Source organism: Chiloscyllium plagiosum, unplaced genomic scaffold (genome assembly GCF_037043375.1).
Source record: "Chiloscyllium plagiosum isolate Xiang-an unplaced genomic scaffold, Cpla_swu_hap1 HiC_scaffold_4, whole genome shotgun sequence".
NCBI classification, from domain to species: Eukaryota; Metazoa; Chordata; class Chondrichthyes; order Orectolobiformes; family Hemiscylliidae; genus Chiloscyllium; species Chiloscyllium plagiosum.
In genome coordinates this window covers 93,867,084-93,890,603 of record NW_028270142.1, presented here as the reverse complement: position 1 = coordinate 93,890,603, position 23,520 = coordinate 93,867,084, and the positions used below count along the sequence as shown (strand labels likewise).

The 23,520-nt window shown below is 40.7% G+C and overlaps 1 protein-coding gene across 6 annotated transcripts in view; it reads left to right on the top strand.

Moving 5' to 3' along the window:
• Window positions 1-23,520, top strand: part of myom1b (myomesin 1b) — a 165,032-nt gene that overhangs the window by 108,199 nt on the left and 33,313 nt on the right. For all 6 annotated transcript variants that reach the window (XM_043688207.2, XM_043688209.2, XM_043688211.2 and 3 more), the window contains 8 exons: window positions 3,762-3,875; window positions 6,761-6,848; window positions 17,940-17,978; window positions 18,077-18,182; window positions 18,458-18,621; window positions 20,118-20,154; window positions 22,592-22,614; window positions 23,417-23,472. In XM_043688207.2, the coding sequence (XP_043544142.2) occupies window positions 3,762-3,875; window positions 6,761-6,848; window positions 17,940-17,978; window positions 18,077-18,182; window positions 18,458-18,621; window positions 20,118-20,154; window positions 22,592-22,614; window positions 23,417-23,472 (627 nt within the window). The remainder of the gene's footprint in view (window positions 1-3,761; window positions 3,876-6,760; window positions 6,849-17,939; window positions 17,979-18,076; window positions 18,183-18,457; window positions 18,622-20,117; window positions 20,155-22,591; window positions 22,615-23,416; window positions 23,473-23,520) is intronic.

The following is a 23,520-nucleotide window of genomic DNA, read 5'->3' as shown; positions in this document are numbered from 1 at the left end:
GTGCTGAGTCCACTGCCGTTCATCATTTATATAAATGATTTGGATATGAACATAGGAAGTATAGTTAGTAAGTTTGACATAAGACATAAAAATTGGAATGTAGTGGACAGTGAAGAAGAACTGAGCGGCACGGTGGCACAGTGGTTAGCACTGCTGCCTCACAGCGCCAGAGACCCGGGTTCAATTCCCGCCTCAGGCGACCGACTCTGTGGAGTTTGCACATTCTCCCCGTGTCTGCGTGGGTTTCCTCCGGGTGCTCCGGTTTCCTCCCACAGTCCAAAGATGTGCAGGTCAGGTGAATTGGCCATGTTAAATTGCCCATAGTGTTAGGTAAGGGGTAAATGTGGGGGTATGGGTGGGTTGCGCTTTGGCGGGGTGGTGTGGACTTGTTGGGCCGAAGGGCCTGTTTCTACACTGTAAGTAATCTAATCTAATCTAATTACCTCAGAGTACAACGGGATGTTGATCAGATGAGCCAACGGGCCGAGGATTGGCAGATGGAGTTTTATTTAGATAAATGTGAGGTGCTGCATTTTGGAAAGGCAAATCAGGGCAGGACTTATACACTTACTGGTAAGGTCCTGGAGACTGTTGCTGAACAAAGACACTTGGAGTGCAGGTTCAAGTATCCTTGAAAGTAGAGTCACAGACAGATATGATGGTGAAGAAGGTGTTTGGTATGCTTTCCTTTATTGGTCAGAGCATTGAATACAGGAGTTAAGAAGTCATGTTGTAGCTGCACAGGACATTGGTTGAGGCCACTTTTGGAATATTGCGGGCAATTCTTGTCTCCCTCCTATTGGAAGGATGTTGTGAAACTTGAAAGGGTTATGGAAGTTACTCTGGCAATTATGTAGTTAACTTAGTGTTGTAATGCTTGCCCGGGATCATATTACAGGGCTCTCGTAACAGATAGTGGTAGTGTACTGTGATAGTTTAAGTGTAATGTAGGGAACCAATGTGGTAGATGATGATTAGTTTAGAAAGACAAAGCAAGCCAGTATGATTGGTTATGCTAATGTTATCCAATAAACACGGGAACAACAACTGCATATACTGCAGTGAGACAAAGGATAGGGGGCAGATGGGGAAGACATTTTTCTGGCTGTCGCAGCTTTGATTTTGCAGATTAAAGTTTAATTTCATAAAGGATTTTCTTCATCTCCTGGTAATTTATTTTACAGAATCTTGAGTGATTCTTCCACAACAGGTTCAGAAAAGATTTACAAGGATGTTGCCAGGGTTGGAGGATTTGAGCTATTGGGAGAGGCTGAATAGGATAGGGCTGTTTTCCCTGGAGCGACAGAGGCTGAGGGGTGACCTTATAGAGATTTATAAAATCATGAGGGGCATGGATAGGATAAATAGACAAGATCTTTCCCAGGGGTGGAGGAGTCCAGAACTAGAGGGCATAGGTTTAAGGTGGGAAAGATATAAAACAGACCAAAGGGGCAGCTTTTTCACATAGAGGATGGTGCATGATTGGAATAAGCAGCCAGAGGAAGTGATGGACGCTGGTACAATTACAACATTTAAAAGAGATCGGGATGGATATATGAATAGGAAGGGTTTCGAGGGTCATGGGCCAAGTGTTGGCAAATGGGACTAGATTAGTTTAGGATATCCAGTTGGCATGGGCGAGTTGGACTGATGAGTCTATTTCTGTGCTGTACTTCTCTATGACTCTCTGATTCTGAGAGTGTGGGCTTCACTCTTGCTTGGTAAACTATTGACTCAGTCTGAGGTTTGAGATCCTGGTCCCCAAATATTTATTTCTTTAATCATCTAAAGACTTCATTGGCACATTAGAGGAAATGTTGGATTTCATTGTCAGCGAATACTATCATTTTACTCTGGTAGAAAGAGACAATAACAGGGCCAGATCTTGGGTGGAATTTTCTGTTTTAAAGACTAAATATGGGACTGGTGTAAAGGTGTTCCACTTGGGAGTATGTCTGGTTTTCCCACATGATTACATTCTCAGCTCATTACATATGCTACACATGTAAAACACTAAAGTTTCTGAGCTGCAAGTTCAGAAGCCCGCTGACTTTCTGCGTTCCAATATCCTGGAGTCATATTTTAAAGGCATCCACACTGAATTGCTCTGTCAGAAATCTAAGAGCATTAATCAACCCTGGTCATCAATCCCACACACCCATAGGGCTTTCGAAGACCATGTAAAAATAAGTACTTTAGCAGTGCCTCCCTAGCGATTCTCCTGAAGACGTTCCAGGACAGAAAGGGGATTTGTTTCCCTGTGGATGGTATTAAAATCCCAGTTGATGTTAATGCAGGATGTGTCAGATCCCAGATTGAAACTTGACTTGAAATTTTATTGAACCATGGAGCTCAGCTACAGAATACCTTCAGAACAAGTATTCTTCCAGCTCAAAGAAAAAATAGGTATTCAACAAGAAAGGCATGGGCCTATTTTTCCAAGGACTGGCAATCATAGTCAGTTTGTGTCACAGCTTTTTTTATGTTAAGAAAACTCTGTATTCCAGACATGAGATTCTCATCAGGGCTCCTTAATAAATGCAGAGCATACCTTAAATCTGATAGGTCCCTTATAGTACAGGCTAGTCACAGGAAGTCAGACCACATACCCCTTTCTACAGCACTAGATGCTTTATTCTGTGGTTTAAATGTCCAGCATCACAGATAAACTCCTTAACAGCTCCCGTGATAGGCCAAATTCATAAGATAGAAGTGTGAGATTTGGGTGCCTAGAGGGTATGGTGATGGGGTGCCCGATGAGTATGGTGCCAGGTAAGTAGGATTCCAGGTAAGTAGGGTGACAAGTGGGAAGCGGGCCAGGAAAGTGCCGAAGGGACAACCAAGGTGGTTGGGAGATATCAGTTCTGGAGAAAAAGCGTGCTATTGGGTCCTGTGTGGTAGGGGATTTGTCTGGTCCCATAGTGTGAGGCAAGATCTTGTCAGATTTCTGGAGGGAGTGATGGGGATGGGGTAAGTATTGTTGGCACCAACATTGGTAGATGGTGTCAGGTCCAGTAGCCAATGCGTTATGTGGTAGAGGAAACAGGAGTTAGGTCTGGAGTTGGTGGAGTGGGTTTCAGGGCCCAGGGAGAGAGGGGGATATCAGTCTGATGGCATCAATAGGATCAAGTCCAGGGCAGAAGGTACAGGTTTCAGGTCCTGGGAAAGAGGGTTCTGGCAGTTCTGGGGCCAATGTACTTTTTTTTTCCTCCCCAACTCCAGGAACTGCATTGAAAAGGCACCTGTACAGAACTTTTCTCTCTTTGACCCAACAGTATCACTCAACCTCTGCACATCATGTGTACCCACCCCCGGAGATGTCAGAGACCAGGCAAAAAAAGCAATGTCATCTGGCTTCTGAAAATGAGTGAATCCTCTGTCAGGTTAAGGACACGTGAATTTACAGCTTACGAAAATTAGGCCTGTAGATGTATTAGGGAGTCTGAAAAAGGAAACTGTAATGGAAATTCACCAAAACAAATCATGTAATGTCAGCCTTTCAGGGATTTACACAGTTTACAAGCGAACTTATGTTTAGAGAACTGGAACACAGTATGAAATTAGAGACTTACTAATACTAATACAAACATAAATCAATATGGGTCAGTATCGAGGATTAATCATGAGAAAATGGTTTGGTTCCAAATTTGGTAAGAGAACGCTAACAAACAGAGAAGCCAAATGCAACGTTTTTTGAAAAATTTAGAATAAGGGATGAATCAAACCAACCCCGAATGTAATTTTTCTTTCTTTCTACTTAGGTGGCTAACATTAAAAAAGAGACCTCAATCATCTGGTACAAGGATGATAGAGAGATAATGTTTGATGAGAAACATGACTTCAAGGATGGAGTGTGTACTTTGCTGGTTCAACAGGTACAGAGATAATGTTTATTTAATCACTGAGGCTTTGTCTGTTTGTAGCAGAAATTGAAGCTGAACGCTTCAGTCAAAACAAAAAAAAACTCTCCTTTAGTTTAACCAAATTTGGAAGAGAAAACTCTATCAATAAGAGATGAAAACTCACGTGTGGTGTGCAACATAGCAATAAAGATGGCTAGAAAACCTCAGCATCATGTAAAAATTGGACCAGACGTGGAATATTGGGCCTCCATGCAGAAGAGCAGCTGTGATCTAAAACCCACCTCACAAGGTTATGATGCCAAAGGGACAGAAGTGGACCTGTTGGGATTTCTTAAAACTCTTTAATTTATAGTAGCTTCTGGCTTATCTGTGTTCTTATCAATGGATAGCTAGAAGTTGTACCTAAGGAAGTGTCCAGGCTTGGGAGACCCCTGAAAGCATTTAATAATCCCTCCACCATATTAGCAATAACTATTTAAGATGCTTTGATGTGCTTCTTATTCTTCACCTCTCTCACACCTTGAATAGTGACACCTGGGAGTGAACTGCTAACTGGCCATGAATACTGATAAAGCTCCCAAAAGCATGGAGATGATAGCCTCGTGGTATTATCGCGAGACTGCTGATTCCAGAGACCCAGGTCATGTTCTGAGGATTCAGGTTCAAACCCTGCTAGGGCAGATGGTGAAATTTGAATTCAACAATAATCTGGAATTAAGACTCTAACAATAACTGTGAATCCATTGTTGATTTTCTTTTAGGAAAAACCCACCTGGTTCACTCATGTCTTTCAGGGAGGAAACCCAACTTTCCTGGTCTGGCCTACATGTGGCTCCAGACCACATAGCAATGTGGTTGACTCTTAACTGCCCTCTGGGCAATTAGGGATGGGCAATAAATTCTGGTCTAGTCAGCGATGAGCTCATCCCATGAATGAATAAAAAAAATGGTTTGGTTTCTTCCCCCAGATTTCAGCCATTTATAATACTTCACTCAGAGCTGCTCATATTGCAAGTGATGGAAAGATTTCTACCCTGAAGCTATAGGGTTACCACACCCTGGTGGACTTGAAGTGCGAGGACATAGAGTTAAAATTGAAATGGAAATGTGCACAATCGATTCCAAACCAAATCTGACTATCTTCAAACTTAGTTTGCAGACAGCACAAACAGTGGCCCCACTCTCTAAATATTGCAATCAAATTATCCCACATGTATTTTAACTTATTGAGGAAGCAAAGATATGATGTACTATGCAATACAACTGGTACATTTTTGCCATGATTGATATGCCACCACAGTTTCCATGTCATTACATTAGTGGCGTTAACTGCATCATTAATAAGCATGCCACTTGTGGGTTAAGTCTTTCTCACCGTGCGGAAGGAAAAGATTAGCAGGTGTTCAAGAATTTTTTTACCTCCTTGTAACCGATTATGAATAATAGTAACAGTGAAATCAGATTCACAATGAGCCATAGTCCATAAAGGATATGGGCCAATGACCCCAAGATAGGTAAGCACATCAATTGTCAAGAGGACCAAGAGTATCTGTAAAGAGATAACGATAAGTAAACTGAGTGGGCAAAAAGTTTGCAAATGGAACTTCATGAAAACATGAACTGGTCCACTTAGGAAAATAGAAAAGCAGTACTGTATACCAATGAAATGGAAAGGGATGGCAAATCTTAGTTGATGCCCTGGGAACTGACAAAAAAGTTGGAATACAGGCGAAGCAAATCATTAGGAAGGCAAATGGAACATTGCAAGGCAAAATGGAATGTAAAAGTAGGGAAGTTTTACTGCAGCTGTACAGTGCCTTGTTAAAACTGTGTATTGAGTACTGTGTACAATTTTGACCCCTTTACTGAAAGAAAATATAATTCTGTTTGAAGCAGTTTAGACAAGGTTTATATGGCTCATTCCTGGGATGAAGGGTTTATCTCATGAAGAAAGATGAACGGGTTAGACCTGTATCCATTGGGAGTTTCAAAGAATCAGAGGTGATTTTCAAAACTATAAGATCCTGAGGTGCCTTGATAGGTTGGAAGTCAGGAAGATGTTTTCTCTTGCTTGGGAGACTCAAACTTGGTGACATAGATTGAAGGTGGAGATTATTTTCTATGTTAGAGGTTATTAAGTATGTGGAATTCTCTTCCTTTGTAAGTCGTGGAGACTGGATATTTGTATGTATTCAAGGCAATGTTAGATAGACAAGCAAGTCAAGGATTTTTGGAGTGAGGATAGACAGGAAAGTAAAGCTGAGACATCAACAAAATCAACCATGATCTCATTGGATGGTGATTCATGCTCAAAGAGCTGAATAGCCTAGTCCCAAGTTTCTACAGGTTTCTGCCTCTATAAGCGAGAGATGATTGGTTATATAGTTTGAGGAACACCAATCAACATTAAGCATGGGACAAGGTCAGAAAGCAAGTTTCCATAAACACCAGCAAATCCATGCTATTGGCATTATTCTGCATCACACTGTAGCCATTTAATCAACTGATCAGTGTTTAGGCTGCAGCTGGATGTGGTGTGGAGAAAACAGAAAGTGGTAATTATCAGAGGGAGTCTGAGACTCTTACATGGCAGACAAATCAAAATATGTGTGCTAAAATATCAGCATAGTAATTTGTTGCACAACAAAATGTCACTGGGCATATTTTGCAACAAACGCGGTTCTATGGGAATGTTTCATATAAACTTTCTCAGAAAAGTCATTGCAATGAAAAGGGCACAGAGAGATCCAGTATGAGCAGTATACTTGTTCATGTGGGAACATAGAAGGTCAGCAAACATATCTATAATTGCAAATGCTTCTGAGAGTTGAATGTAATTATGATTTGCGCAAACGGACACTATTGTTCTAATATTCTAACTTAAAATATACCAACAGTTTTCAAAGAAGGACGCTGGTGTTTATGAAATTGTGCTGAAGGATGACAGGGGAAGAGATTCAAGTACGCTCCGACTGCTTGAAAAAGGTAAGTTTGGCAGAGACTATTAATGTATCTGAATATTGGACAAATTTCTTCAACAAACCTTTGAAAGGTCCATTAAAACACAGCCTAAAGTAAAAAGACAAATGGATCAAATTTATTGATATTAGTATCAGTACAATTGAGTAGATTGGAGGCCAGCATTTAACCCTTTTCAATCACTGTGAGTAATTTAGATTGTGGATAAAATAGTACAATCATGTGCAACATTATAACCATGTGCTCATTTTTCAGTGGTGGCTGGGGGACATGCCATAGACAGGGAGTTGTTATTTGTAGGTATTTTCTGGACAACCTGTTCAGAGTTGTTAGCAGAGGTAGTATTTGAACCCAGGCCTCCTTATTCAGAGGCAATGATATTACCAATGTGCCACAAGAGCTCCTTCAGTTAGATTATGTTTTTTCTTTATTCAGAATTGCTATCACGCACAACTGAGCGACTTTCTCATGATCAAAATCACCAAGACTTTTTTTTGTTCTTTTAACTACCACCAGTAATCACCCATGTGGCCAATTAAATATTTGCATACAAAGCCTGTTAAGGGTAGTGCAAACCATCAAAAGTGAAGAAGAAGTAGGGAGAAAGGGAAGGGGTCTAATCAAAATGATGTTGGAAGGGGAGATAAAGCATTATATCCCCTATGGTGTCCACCTCCCTCTAATTCAACAGGCATTGAGAGCATTGATGGACACTGCGTGCTTCCTCTCCAAGGACACCCAGGCACAAACATAACTGAGGAAAAGGGGCAGATAGTTAGCAGAGATGACCCTGTGCACAGCCCACTGCCTGGACCTGTTTATAGCCAATCAGGCTAGGCTCATGAAGCAGACCCATGGGGAGGTCTTCCAATCTGCCCACAGCCCTCCTGACCAAGTGCCCAAAGATCAGGAGCATTCAGCTGAAGTGCAACCAAAACCACAAAAATGATTTTTCAAATAACTATATATGTGTGTGTGCCATCGCTCATGACAAATATTTGCAAGGTCCAGTGACTCCACAGCACGACAAAAAGATATTTTCTAATGAACCTATTCAGGGATGTTATTATACACCTCTGGAGCAGGAGGGACTTGAATCTGAGCTTCCTGGTCTAGGGATAGGGACACTACCACTGTATCACAAGAGTTCCATTTTATTATTTTTATTTTAGTTGTATTTAATAGTGTGCTGGTAATGGGCATTAACTGGGGATTCACATGAGCTCCTATAAATGGGAACAGATTGAAACTGTGATGGTTGTTGTTCTACTACTGCACAGGTTTCAGAAAGAAGCAATACCTTTAAAACAGCCAGAAAACATCATGACATGATACTTGAATAGAAACAGTCTCCATCTTATTCTCTCTCCATTCAGTCAGCCTATTAGTTGGATGTTTTCAGTCACTTGTAAGCCAATCTGCTGGTCAGTCAGTTAGCCAGTCAACTACATAAATAGTGGCACAGTGGCTCAGTGGTTAGCACAGCTGCCTCACAGTGCCAGTGATCTGGACTTAATTCTCCCCCCATGCGACAGTCTGTTTGAAGTTTGTACTTTCTTCCCATATCTATGTGGGTTCTTCCCACAGTCCAAAGGTGTGTGGCTAAGGTGGATTGGCCATGGTAAATGAATGATAGAGTAGGGGGTGAGTCTGGTTGGGATGTTCTTTGGAGGGCCAATGTGTACTTGATGGGCTGAATGGCCTGCTTCTACATTGTAGGGATTCAATGTATAATGTAGACAATACATGTAAGTTTGAGAGGTCCTACTAGTGTACATAGTTTGTTGTTAGTCAACTTCCAAGTATTTTAGAAGAATAAAAATAACCAACACCTTATGATAACATAAGAGAAAACCACAATTAGATCAATGGTGCGTATATGTAAATAAAGGTATCAAAGTGTGTCAAAGTTGATTTCAGTTCCAACCTGGACTAACTGGCTTTCTGCAGTATGGAATGGTAGCAGGGGTTGGGTGCTAATGATAAACTTTGTAAAATAAGCTCTCTTTTCTCTCAGAAAATTAGTAACCTTCAGGGAAAATGTCAGAAAAGCAGTTTGAAATTATTGGGATAAGATTGCTGTTTAACATTCTCTGTGTTTGAATCATATGACCCGTGACTGAATAAACTGGTTATGTTGACATGGATTGTGATACTCTCAAAGAGAAAGCAAGGTACAAGTCTTTCCACAAGCAGTATAATCAGAAGTAAAGCATTTTGTGAAATGGATGTTTGCCAGTTGGATAGTGATGGAAATCTGGGCCTTCTATTTGGAAGAAATTTACAAAATATTTGTTAAAGGGGGCCTGGCATAATTCGATAATTTTTTTTTAAAAATTGGTCATTCTACAAAAGAGTAGTCATGGATTTTAACAGATTATATAACAAATTGACAAAATTCTATTTGGAGATTGTTGCTAATGTTTAATTGATTAGATTTTGCTGAGATGTTTTATTTGGACAGTAAACATGTTCTAGCTGGTATTAAGAGAAGAGAAGAATGTTTGATCAAATGTTGACTGCCTTAAAACAAAATCCTGGGGAAACAGACATTTCCTCCATGAAATAAATGAGGCATTCCACTTTGACACAAAGAAGAGAACTGTGAATTTCAAAACTGTCCAGATTACAGACACAGGCATCAACATACCGGGATGATTAAAAACAAGCAGTCAGCTGATTTGCAGATTGTTCATTCAAGACTTTAATGAATCCCCTTAACAAAATCATCAGGTTCCTGATATAATATTAGACAAGGAATGAGGTTGGGTATCAAGAATTAAAGGTATCAATTGGGTCAATGAGCTGAAGAGTGTCAGACGGAGTTTAATTTGGATGTATGCAAGGTATTGCATTTTGGTAAAACAAACAAAGGCAAGACTTATACAATTAAAAGTTGGGCTTTGGGTAGTGCTGTAGAACAGAGAGACCTAGGAGTTCAAATACATAATTCTTTGAAATTTGCATCACATATAGATTGGGTGGTTAAGAAAGCATTTATCATGCTTGCCTGCATTGCTCAGTATAAGAGCTGGGTCATTATGTTGAGATTGTACTTTGGTGAGGCTTCTTCAGGAGTCCTGTGTCCAGTTCTGGTCTCCCTGTTATAGGGTATTGCTCTTGACTATTTACTAAACTGTTGCCAGGAATGGAGGGTTTGAGTTATAAGGAAAGGCTGAATAAGCTGGGACCTTTTTCACTGGAGTATAGGAAGTTCAGAGGTGACCTTATAGAAGTTTATAAAATCATGAGGGGCATAGATAAGGTGAATGGCAGGTGTCTTTTCTCCAGGGTGGGGGATTTCAAGACAAAATTTTAAGTAGAAAGGAAAAAGATTTTAAAAAGACATGAGGGGCACAGAGAATGGTTCATGCGTGGAATGAACTTCCAGAGGAAGTTGTAGATATGGACAAAGTTAGAATGTTTATAAGGTATTTAGATAAGTTAATGAATAAGAAATGTTTGGAGAATATGTGCCAAGCGGATGAACTAGGTTCCTTTGGGATTATAGGTAAAAACAATGACTGCAGATGCTGGAAACCAGATTTTGGATTGGTGGTGCTGGAAGAGCACAGCAATTCAGGCAGCATCCGAGGAGCAGCAATATCGACGTTTCGGGCAAAAGCCCTTCATTATTCCTGATGAAGGGCTTTTGCCCGAAACGTCAATTTTGCTGCACCTCGGATGCTGCCTGAACTGCTGTGCTCTTCCAGCACCACTAATCTTTTGGGATTATGGTTGACATAATCTGGTTGGACTGAAGAGTCTACTAATAGGAGAAAATAATGAAATCTGCAAATATTATCAAAGGATTTCACTATGTCTTATCATAAGCTTTTCATCGGCATGTGAATTTCACAAGTTAGTTGGCATGGGTCTAAAGGTATGGAATAATGGCAAAAATATCTTGATGCTATGTTTTATCAACCTGGTGCGCAGATCTATTTCTTCTATAATAATGCAAGTTCAGAACAAAATAATTGACAAGTGCAAAAGAGCAGAGAAAGTACAGCAGCACACCTTATGATTGAAGATGAAGGGGAATTTGTCAATGACAGATTCAGAGACTTGTGGAAATAGAAGCATCATTGACATGAATACTGCAGCTGGACATCCTGTCAGCAAAGGAATTTTGTGGTGATCAATGGAATGCTACATAAAACTATACCAATCAATGAGACTGCAAGTTAATAATTCCTCATGCATGGGTAATTCATTGAAGAAGTCCATTCCACATGGTTGAACAATGTAGTCCCTGTCAATATAAGGAAAATCCTAAATTATCTTCTGTTCTGTTCAATAGTCCCCTGCTCTGGAAGGTACTATAATGATGTCCATTTCTTTTTCTGTACATTTAAATGCTTAACATTCAGGGAAATGAGCATTCATCAAGATTGAGATTTTGCAGAAAATTTGAGAACAGTGAGGCACTTTATACAACGGAGACAGAATTTAATTCCAAAGATTTTATGCATTGCAATAGTACTTTGCTCAATTGGTTGGATAGCTGATTTGTAATACATGGTGATGCCAACAGCATGGGTTCAATTTGTGTACCGACTGAGGTTACCAAGAAGGATGGACGTTCTCAACCTTTCATTTTGCCTGAAGCATAGTGACCATCAGATTAAATGACCACCAGTCATTAGAGCAATCCTATAGTCTGGTAAAACCATGGTTGCTTTACCTTTTTACTACAACAGGGAGAATATTATGGAAAGGATAGGCCCTGGTAAGATAATCAACCATGGTGGAAATACAATATTTCTCAAATATGGCAATTAAACTGTTAAGGTTCGGTTGTCATAATTAATAAGAATTAATAACAAAATCTCATACTCTGAGCAACTGATAGAAGTAATTGTATATTTTATGCTACAAGTATTCATTTTGTTTGATAATGAGTGATCTGAGGAACAGAATATAATAGACCAAGAGTTAGATAGTGGCAATGTCAGGGTTAAGCCACATAACAGAGCTGTCATATTCACAGAGCAATCGCCCAGAGCTGATAATTCGGTGACATACATTTCAGGGGAGTTTAACTATTCAAGTGGCATAACAATTTTGGAAAGTGATTTAAAGTCTGGAAGTAATACTTGTGTCAGAAATTGATCAGGAACTGAAGAAAGAGTTTCCAGTAATACAAGAGAGTGATCATGGTTCATGATCCTGTGGATACACAAGTGGAATTAGAGGCTGAAGTTTTATTAGTTAGACAATGAAATGAAGGATACAAAACAGTCTCACAAAAGAACCACAAGCTGAAGTTTTCATGCTCAAGAGATTTTGATAACTATCAATAAACTTGAGGATCAACTATTAAAAGAAGCATAAAAGGAGAGTTAGACAGTTAGGCAGAGCTTGTTGTTTGTTTTGAGGTATCAGAAAAAGGTTAACCTTTCACAAATGTGGATTTGTACTGAAAAACATTCTTGTTTATGGAGCTTACAATGTAAAAGCTAGATTAATTGCTAGTTGTTTGGAGTGTTACTGGGCAACACAGATTAGATTACTTACAGTGTGGAAACAGGCCCTTCGGCCCAACAAGTCCACACCGCCCCGCCGAAGCGCAACCCACCCATACCCCTACATTTACCCCTTACCTAACACTACGGGCAATTTAGCATGGCCAATTCACCTGACCTGCACATCTTTGGACTGTGGGAGGAAACCGGAGCACCCGGAGGAAACCCACGCAGACACGGAGAGAACGTGCAAACTCCACACAGTCAGTCGCTGAGGCGGGAATTGAACCTGGGTCTCTGGCGCTGTGAGGCAGCAGTGCTAACCACTGTGCCACCGTGCCGCCCACAACTATTACAAGAAACATTAAAAATATTTTTGAGTATCTGTGACCACATTCACTGGAGAGGAGACCAATCAACATAAAAGCCACATTTCTGCAGCGCAATACGTTTCAGAAAGAATTGTACCTGAAACTGCCTGAAGGGGCAGTCGGTGCAGAAGGAAAACTATGGAATCTAAATAAACATGACTGTCGCCTAGGTCACAACCTTGTTTTTGTTTTGGTGAAATGTGATTTCCTGTAAGTTGGTTTCATTATATTAAATCCAGATAGTTCAATGTATTATTGGTACCATAGAGGAAAATGAAAACTTTCAATAATCTTGGTATTAATAATTCACTGTCAGGTTGTATTGCAGAATTTGGGAAATGTGTTATTAAGGTTGATGTAGAATTTACATTTGGGAGTCAGGCTTTTATATATATTAGATATTAAGCAAATTAAGTATGGAATAACTTTATGGCAATAATCCTAGTTGGAGCATGTAATTCATATTCAAGGTAATTGTACAAAATTATCACTCAGACTGGACCAGATGCTAGCTGTAATCATTTGGATTTAAGAACTGCAATAAAATAAACTAAAATAAGAATGTCTTTATTTTCTTTTTGTGCTTCCCATCTGAAGGCAGGCCTGACTCAGAGTGCTATGATCTCCACTGCTGGTAGGGTGAGGAGACAGGTCCTGAATCCATCCCAACCGGCATGTGGATCAAAACTCGTGCTGTTTGGATCAATCAAGCCACATCAGCCATTCAGCCAACTAAGCCAAAAAACCCATCCCTGAAGTCCTGGTTGCTGTAGCAATATATAGTTTTATGTGCAGCTTGTTGCCATGGAGTTATAGATTCTGATGTCAGAGATTCCAATTATTTTCCACCAGTTGGCCAACAAGGAATCTCTCCTGCTCTTCCTGCCTGCCATTGGTGTAGGTTAGAGGATTTTGCAGATTGATACTCAATAGCTGCATTAAGAATACATCTTCCTTACCAATCATGTCTTGAAATAGGACTAGAATCTGGAGCTTCTGGCGCAGACACAGAAACCCAACACAACAGGTGCTGAAATAACTCCAAAGAGGCTGGCAACACGTCACCAAGTCACCTTTTATTTATATGTGCATAGTGGTCTGGCTTCTCTCTGTAAGAGCTAACTCTCTGGGTGAACAGAACCTCTGACATTCTTATTTATGTCTGTCAGCCAGGGCTCCCTGATTGGACAAAATTAACAGACTCCAATCAGGGAACTCATATTCTATGAGGCCCATCCAGGTGAGTTCGTTACAATCACTACAACTGCACCACAAAATTTCTACAGAATATTAATGGGGCAATTAAAACATTAAGAAAATAAATCCAGATAAAGGTATTCTTAAGGTTGCATTCTTAAGTAATCCACAGAATACGAGAGTGGACTTTTTTGGCAATGCTCACTTGCGGGTCCCCTGATGTATATTCCACTGCAACAGGTTTATAATATTACTGATGGGTGAGGATGGAAAATACGAAACTTTAGCATGGGAAGCAAATTAAAAAAAGGTTGTTAGCTGCATTCTGGCTGTTAAAACTGGGTTCTTGTGGAGGCAGTGGAGATGCATTTCAAATGTATTGAATATTTAAAGAGACTTTATGTAAAATGGACATACTGAAGTTTATATACCACTGATTGAAATGTAGACCGCCATTTCTTGTGGGATAATGTAGACTCTAGAAAACGTCTGGCTGGAAAAGGTTATGAATTGACATTGCTGGTTGAAATCAAATGCTACAGAGAAAAGAATTCCTAAAATTAAATTCAATCCATATCAACTGATGGTGTTGTGTTGTGAAAGAAATGCATATATGAAAAAATTGTTACAAGACCAAGAAGAGTGTCTAGCAATGTAATGCATAGTACAGAATATAGAGATCATTGATTTAATTAGTTTTAAATAGTGGCTGTGTATATAAACTTTATTTCAAGAGAGAAAGGAATCTGTCACTCGTATCCCAATTGATTTTAATTGAGTGTGGGTAGTGGGCATTAAATGGGGTTTCACTTATATTCCTATGCCGTGCATTTTTGTAAATGAGTGTTTTTAAATGTGTGCAAAGATTGGCCCTCTTTGTATCCTTCACCACATTGCTTTGTAGGTCTAAGGTAAAGTGGCTATTGTCTTATGGACTGTTAGAGAGAGACAACTGGTAATGGTTTAACCCGAGGGTCACCACGCCTTGAAAGAGAGGAGAAATTGAGAAGGACAGTCATTCACATAACTTCAGCCAGTGCAAGAAGTGAACCCATACAACTGGCATCACAATCTCAGTTGGCTAGGTGGCTGGTTTATAATGCAAAGTGATGCCAACAGCATGGGTTGAACTCCCACACCAGCTGAGGTCACATCGAAAGATTCCCCCCTCACCTGAGGCATGCTGACCCTCAGACTAAGCCATCCTTTTTTTAAATAGAGCAGTCTTCTGGTCTGGTAAGACTATGGCAATTTTACCTCTTCCAGAGACCAAGGGGCTGAGAAAAAGGGGCAAATGGCCTGATGTTTACAGAAATGTGCAATTGAAAGATAGTCATTAAAACAAATACAAATTTTAGATTAGATTCCCTACAGTATGGAAACAAGCCTTTTGGCCCAACAAGTCCACACCAACTCTCTGAAAAGCAACGCACCCAGACTCATTCCCCTACATTTACCTCTGTACCTAACACTATGGGCAATTTAGCATGGAGGAGAAAGTGAGGTCTGCAGATGCTGGAGATCAAAGTTGAAACTTTATTGCTGGAACAGCACAGCAGGTCAGGCAGCATCCAGGGAACAGGAGATTCGACGTTTCGGGCACAGGCCCTTCAGGAATGAGCAGAGAGTGTTCAGCAGGAGAAGATAAAAGGTAGGGAGGAGGGACTTGGAGGAGGGGCGTTGGAAATGTGATAGGTGGAAAGAGGTCAAGGTGAGGGTGATAGGTCGGAGTAGGATGGAGGCGGAGAGGTCAAGAAGAAGACTGCAGGTCAGGAAGGCGGTGCCGGGCTGGAGGGATCCGGCTGAGACAAGGTGGGGGGAGGGGGGATGAAGAAACTGGTGAAGTCCAAGTTCATCCCCTGCGGTTGGAGGGTTCCCAGTCGGAAGATAAGACGCTCCTCCTCCGACCGTCGGGTTGTTGTGGTTTGGCGGTGGATGAGTCCAATGACCTGCATATCCTCGGTGGAGTGGGAGGGGGAGTTGAAATGCTGTGCTACAGGGTGGTTGGGTTGGTTCGTCCGGGTGGCCCAGAGGTGCTCTCTGAATCGCTCCGCAAGTAGGCAGCCTGTTTCCCCAATATAGAGGAGGCCACACCGGCTGCAGCGGATGCAGTAGATGATGTGGGTGGAGGTGCAGGTGAATCTGTGGCGGATATGGAAGTTTCCTTTGGGGCCTTGGAGAGAAGTGAGGGGGGAGGTGTGGGCGCAAGTGTTGCACCTCCTGCGGTTGCAAGGGAAGGTGCCGGGAGTGGAGGTTGGGTCGGTGGGGGGTGTGGATCTGACAAGGGAGTCGCGGAGGGAGTGGTCTCTACGGAAAGCTGATAGGGGAGGGGAGGGAAATATATCCTTGGTGCTGGGGTCTGTTTGGAGGTGGCGGAAGTGACGGCGGATGATGCGCTGTACATGGAGATTGGTGGGGTGGTAGGTGAGGACCAGTGGGGTTCTGTCCTGGTGGCGGTTGGAGGGGCGGGGCTCAAGGGCGGAGGAGCGGGAAGTGGAGGAGATGCGGTGGAGGGCACCGTCGACCACGTCGGGGGGGGAAATTGCGGTCCTTGAAGAAGGAGGCCATCTGTGTTGTACGTATTTTGAACTGGTCCTCCTGGGAGCAGATGCGGCGGAGACGAAGGAATTGGGAGAATGGGATGGCGTTTTTACAGGGGGCAGGATGGGAGGAGGTGTAGTCCAGGTAGCTGTGGGAGTCGGTTGGTTTGTAGTAGATGTCCGTGTTGATTCGGTCACCTGAGATAGAAACAGAAAGGTCTAGGAAGGGGAGGGAGGAGTCCGAGACTGTCCAGGTGAATTTGAGGTCGGGGTGGAAGGTGTTAGTGTAGTGGATGAACTGTTCAACCTCCTCGTGGGAGCACGAGGTAGCGCCGATACAGTCATCAATGTAGCGAAGAAAAAGATGGGGGGTGGGGCCAGTGTAGTTGCGGAAGATGGATTGTTCCACATACCCTACGAAGAGGCAGGCATAGCTGCGGCCCATGCGGGTGCCCATGGCTACTCCTTTTGTTTGGAGAAAGTGGGAGGATTGGAAAGAAAAGTTTTTCAGGGTGAGGACCAGTTCGGTCAGTCGAAGGAGGGTGTCGGTGGAAGGGTACTGGGTGGTACGGCGGGAAAGGAAGAAGCTGAGTGCTTTGAGTCCTTCGTGATGGGGGATGGAGGTGTACAGGGACTGGATGTCCATGGTGAAGATGAGGCGTTGGGGACCGGGGAAGCGGAAATCCTGGAGGAGGTGGAGGGCGTGGGTGGTGTCACGAACGTAGGTGGGGAGTTCTTGGACTAATGGGGACAGGACCGTGTTGAGGTATGCCGAGATGAGTTCGGTTGGGCAGGAGCAGGCTGAGACGATGGGTCGTCCGGGGCAGTCAGGTTTGTGGATTTTGGGCAGGAGGTAGAAACGGGCGGTGCGGGGTTGTGGGACTATGAGGTTGGAGGCGGTGGATGGGAGGTCCCCTGAGGTGATGAGGTTATGGATGGTCTGGGAGATGATGGTTTGGTGGTGGGGGGTGGGGTCATGGTCAAGGGGACGGTAGGAGGAGGTATCTGCGAGCTGGCGTTTGGCCTCAGCGGTGTAAAGGTCAGTGCGCCAAACTACTACTGCGCCTCCCTAGCATGGCCAATTCACCTAACCTGCACATCTTTGGACTGTAGGAGGAAAGCGGAGCACCCGGAGGAAACCCACACAGACACAGGGAGAAACTCAACACAGACAGTCACCCGAGGTGGGAATCAAACCCAGGTTCCTGGCACTTTGAGGCAGTAGTGCAAACCACTGAGCCACCATGCCTCCCAAATTTCTTACCAGCAGCCTAATACTTTTGAACTGGTGGCATTTATGAATGCTGCTTCACACTGGAAATGCCCTGATGAGCTAATTAACATTTAGACATTGAATGGTATGCAGAGAAGTGGTAGAGAGGAGAGAATTATTATCAAGAAGCAAAATGTGAAGCAGGAAAATCATGAAATTAAGGGTAACTGTAACTTTAACTGTAAGACACAATGTCATTGTAGCCACAAAATCAGCTTTATCAAGCTTGTTTAACCTTAATGTTTCAGCTTTCGGTGATGTGATAAGTGAAGTTTGCCGTGCAGCTGGTGAGTATTCTGAACAGAAAGCCTTGCACTATATCTTCAACACTTTCTAGTGATTACTAATTGGGTATTGGAACTGAATGGTTCTGCTAACATTACAGCTCAGACTGCAACAGATCTGAAGGTACAGAGTACAGAGCATGGTATCAGAATCTACTCTTTTGTTACTTACTACCTGGACGATTTGAAGATCATCTGGTATCACAAGTAAGAGAGAACTTTCTTCTATATATTTGGCACTAGAAAATTGGGAGTAAAGTAAACTGGAGGTGCTGACTTCCATGTCCAACTCACTCCCTGGAAATGAAACTCATAAAACCTAGCCCTTTATTGTAACAGTACTTAGTTTTACAGAGAAAGGATATAGAGGTAGGAAGCTTTGTGCTTGTTATTGGAACTCATTTTATTAGATGTGAGACAGTTGGAAATGAATCACATCCTAAAGTTTAGATAGTTTTAAAATGCCTGTTGTCTTTCTCCAGAGACACAAAGCTTGCATCCACAGACAGGGTAAAGAGTGGTGTTACAGGAGAGCAGCTCTGGCTGCAGATTAATGAACCCACTGAAAAGGATAAAGGCCAATACACTCTTGAACTCTTTGATGGAAAAGCCGGACACAAAAAATCAGTTGAACTATCAGGGACAGGTAAGAAAAACAGATCAACTTCCAGCATAGTTATTTTAATATTGTAATAAAGTGTTCCTATTGGTCCATCGTGAGATTATGCCAACGCAGCAGTTTAAGGGGAGGACTTTGGGCAGCAGGTCTTGAATAAATGTCGACTCGTCTGTAATTGTAGAATATTCCTCATATATCAGATTCAGGAATCTTTGCACATTAATGGCAGGTGTCTGTACCATGTATCACCTTAATATCTGAACGATGATGTGATGGTAGTTGAGATGAATAACTGGGAGTAAGGTGCTTACTGCCACACCCAACATAGCTTTTTTGACTTGAGTTCTGTTGTTAAAAGGAATGTTTCCTCTTCCTGATGTTTGCAAAGTTTTGAAGGAAAATGTTTTGTAATCAATCTCAATGTATTTCTGGTGGACATTTCACATTTGGAGATTATGAACATGAAGCATGTAATTATCAAATAGATACAGGACAAGTCTTTATAGTTGGGATTGAGGTCTGCTCAGGAAGCTTCTAATTGCCATGCAAATTAAGTAAGAACATTCAATATTAACATTAATAACTGCGGAGCTTTGAACACTACTTGTTTCATATTTATGTCATCTGGGTTATCATTTAGCAATCCCACCCACAGAATGTGTTAAAACTAACATTGTGCATTCAGAAAAAAAATTAAATGTTGTTTAAAATGTGTGGAAATGGCATTTTTAAACATTTTATTAAGGGAGGTTTAGTTGTTTATGACTAGCACAGTAAACCACCATAATTAATGCCAAGTGTAAACCTCTGTTAAGATATAACTATTTGTTGCTTCTCACACACTACATACTGTGCCATATGTTTCAAATTCCTTTGTTTGTGAGGCTTATCAGCATATCCAGCAAGATGAGGAGCATCAGAACTAAGAGGAGGCAATTCGGTTATTTGAGCCTGCCTCCCCCCACCCCATTTTGTTGATTATATTACTCACAGATTTTTCTGTGACATCTGGCTTTCTGCTGCTTAAAATACATAAATATCTTGTTTTAATGTCTTTGCTCTATAATCAGCTGTATAAAGATATAGCTTTCAATGAGAATAGTGTTTTTTTTTCAGGGAAGTGCTTAAATTGAAGTACCTCTGTCTAATTATTTCAGCTTTCCCCTGATCTTTTGGTCATGTAGGCATGACGTTGATATGATAATTTCATGATGAATTAGTGCAGCGTTATGGAACATCACTAAACTATTTTCTTTCAGTTATTAAATCAGAGGTAGGATCTGTGAAGACAAATGAAATTTGACAGTAGCAGCATTAATAAAGTAAACATATTAGGGTAGACCTATGATTTGGTGCCAGAGTGTTACATTGACATTGCAGATTGACAAGCACATTTTCATCAATAGAAATGAAAATCATACAAAGTTTTGTATCCACCAGGAATTGCAATGGCTTTTGTTACAACATAGTTAGTGAACTAGTTTGCTACATATTTATCCAACTAACGTCTCTCTTCTTTAAAGTTTTTGATGAAGCCTTTGCAGAATTCCAGAGGCTGAAGTAAGTATACTGGTTTTACTAAAAATTGTTTATGTGCAATGTTTACACATTTAAAAAATCTTTCTCCAATCCATCCTAAAGATATTGATTACTTGCTGGATTATGACTCTATGTATGCTGGCTGCCTTCAGCACTTCATTTTCTAATGTGTGAGTTTAGGCCCTATCAGATTTACATATAAATAGACACTTCGTAGAGTTTAAGCCAATATCTAACGCAACTTAAAAATGTTGAATAGGTTATAGTGTTCTTTTTCTTAACACATTGAAAATATATTAAAAGATCTTAACGAGATTTTCCATTAAGTTTACCTGTATTACCTATTTTTCCTGTATTTATGATTTGGAGATGCCGGTGTTGGTCTGGGGTGTACAAAGTTAAAAATCACACAACACCATGTTATAGTCCAACAGGTTTAATTGGAAGCACACTAGCTTTCCTGTAGGTGGTGATATAATGCCAGTTTTTAGTGTCATTTTGTTGATGTTAGGAACACCTCAGTGAAGCAGTCTATCATTTTGGCCTATGGCAATTTTTGTATCTTCTGCACTTCAGAACACATTTTCATTTAACTGTTTTAGAAGTTATTAAACCATTCCATCAATTCATCTATGTTTGTAGTATAGCAATGACCACTCAGACCTACATAGCTAATGTTCCAACTTTTCACAAGTATTCACGGAAACAATGGGAAAACTTGTGTTCCAGCATCTGATAGCCAGAGGACACCACCACCCATCCAGCCTTAATAAGCACATAAAACTCTTTCACGTCCTGAAAATGTTGGAAACGAACACACCCAGGATGTAATGTCTGGTCACAACAAGCAGATACCCTGCTGGACAGGGTAACCAAGCAAGAGTAAACTTGCATTTATATAGCACCTTCCACATCCTCAGGACAGCCAGAAGTATTTTATAGGCAAAAATTTCTTAAGTGTAATCATTGGAAGTGTAATTATAAGGAAATCCAACAGCCAATATATGCTACTCTGATGAACAGCAAAGAGGTAAATGATGTGGCAACTTGCTTCATGTATTGCTTGAGAAGTATATATTGGTCAAGACCTCAGGAGCCTTTCCTGCACTTTTAAAATATTTTGAGAGACTGCAGCATGTCGGAGAAGTTGCACTACTCTCTCAGTTATGGTTCAGCTTTTCACTTGTGTTCTTTGACACAGAAGCAAAAGTGATTCAACGAAGTAGCGCTTCTAACTGTAGGAATCAGAACCCCCATCTTGCAGCGCATCATTTCCACTGGGCCCACAGGCAGTGCTGAACAGCAGGTTATATAAATTCTCCATTACTTTATTCCAGCCGGATTGATTTGCAGCTGTGTATTTGAAGGAGGCAACAGTACGTCTTAGAAGTGCTGCATACCAATTTTCCACATACAAATTAAAAATGTGGGGGGAAAGCATGTTCCCTGACTTTTTTTAAAAATGATTGACAATGGATGTGCAGTGGGGCATTGGAAGGGTAGAGATGTGAAGGCATTTAGAACAACTATGCACAATTCTAAATTTGCAACTCACATTATTCACTTTCCATAAGTTATTTGGTTCTGAGCCCATCAGGTGACCATGTGCATGTTTTTTCAATAATTGATGTGAAATGGTTGTTTGAATCAACACAACTTTGCACTTCCTAATCTTAGCACTTATAATGATGCCCATGCTTAAATGAGCTAGTACAACATGTACCAGAGATTGAGCATTCAACCATCCCGGTCTGTTTCAATAATCTATTCACATGAGCATGCAAAACATCAGACAGGAAAAGGATTATTGGTTTATCTAACTTGTTGCATATAGTTGTGATGCCATGTCTATGACTTTAAAATACTCCATAGCCTACAGGCACAATATAGTCTATGAGGTCAGGTGAAAATAAACATCAAAACCCAAGGCTAATTATGGGAAAGAAAAAAATGAAATGTTTGGATTTTTTTTAGATGATTCAAATATTTCCAAGAGGTTAAAATGACCATGTGAATATACCATTTTGAACCTACCTCTTGTACAATGTGATCAGTGTCATTGGAGAGGCAGTGAACACTTTTTTAGTGGTTTAACATGGATCTTGCACTACAGTAAATAAGTAATAACCATAAGTCAGTTAAACAATTATAGTCACCTCATGGAAATATAATTTGTTACTATATTTGTCTAATTTTTTAAAATATGTCTCAGAAGTTTCTGCATTCATCAGACACAGAGAAGAGACATTGCGCCAATAATAGCTTTTCATGTGTCTCTTAATGGAGTTCTATTTTTAGTAGAAAAGTCAAGCAGAGATTTATGTTTATGGAGTCACAATTATGATGTTATCAAAATATATTTATAATTATCAGTGTGTATGTATATAATTATTTCAATGCAGATTAACACATTTGCCTTAATTTATTTTTCACTTTTTTTCTCATCTTTAATAAACAGACAGGCAGCAATTGCTGAAAAAAGTGAGTATCATGTCGTCAGATATTTTATAAAGAAATCATGAATATTTTAATATATTTAAATTATAGTATTAATTAGTGAACTGATTAGATAAATGATATAGATGCACTTAAAATTTCCATCTTTTATGAAGGTATAAGTTTGATTATTTTCTATAAGGTGCAACAATTTCTGGATGAAGGTTTGCTCACTGAGCTGGAAGCTTCATTTCTAGATGTTTCATCACCCTACTAGGTAACATCTTCAGTGGGCGTCCAGGTTAGGCACATTTCATGATTCTTCGCCTGGAGGCCCACTGAAGATGTTACCTAGTAGGGTGATGAAATGTCTGGAAATGAACCTTCCCGCTCAGCGAGCAAACCTACATCCAGAACCTCAACCTGAGCTACAAATCTTCTCAAACCTCACTACGATGCAACAATTTTGCTGAACCATAAATAGGAACAGAAGGCCATCTAGCTCTTGAGTTTATTCTACTATTCAGCAAGATCACTTCAATGATATATCTGTAGCTTTGCAATTTCTTTCTGAGATACCCCTTTGGAAATATAAGGATGGATTGTGATTGACTTACCACCCAACATTTCATTGTTCAACATTGGAAAAGCATCTGATGCCCACATGTTCTCTCTAAAATGACACAGTGGAGAATGGGAATGAAGCTTGCATTTTCTACTGTTTGTTACTGTCCATGCTGAGTTTCTATAGTATTCCTCTTTGTAAGTAATTATGTAATTTTAATATTAACACTTTAAGATGTACTTTTGTGTCAGATCTAAGAGAATTTATTTTTCTCTCTGATAGATCGTGCTCGTGTTATCGGAGGTTTGCCTGATGTTGTTACAATTCAAGAAGGAAAGGTAACTAAAAACTGTAGCTTACTGAAACTATAAATGCTGTAAATATAA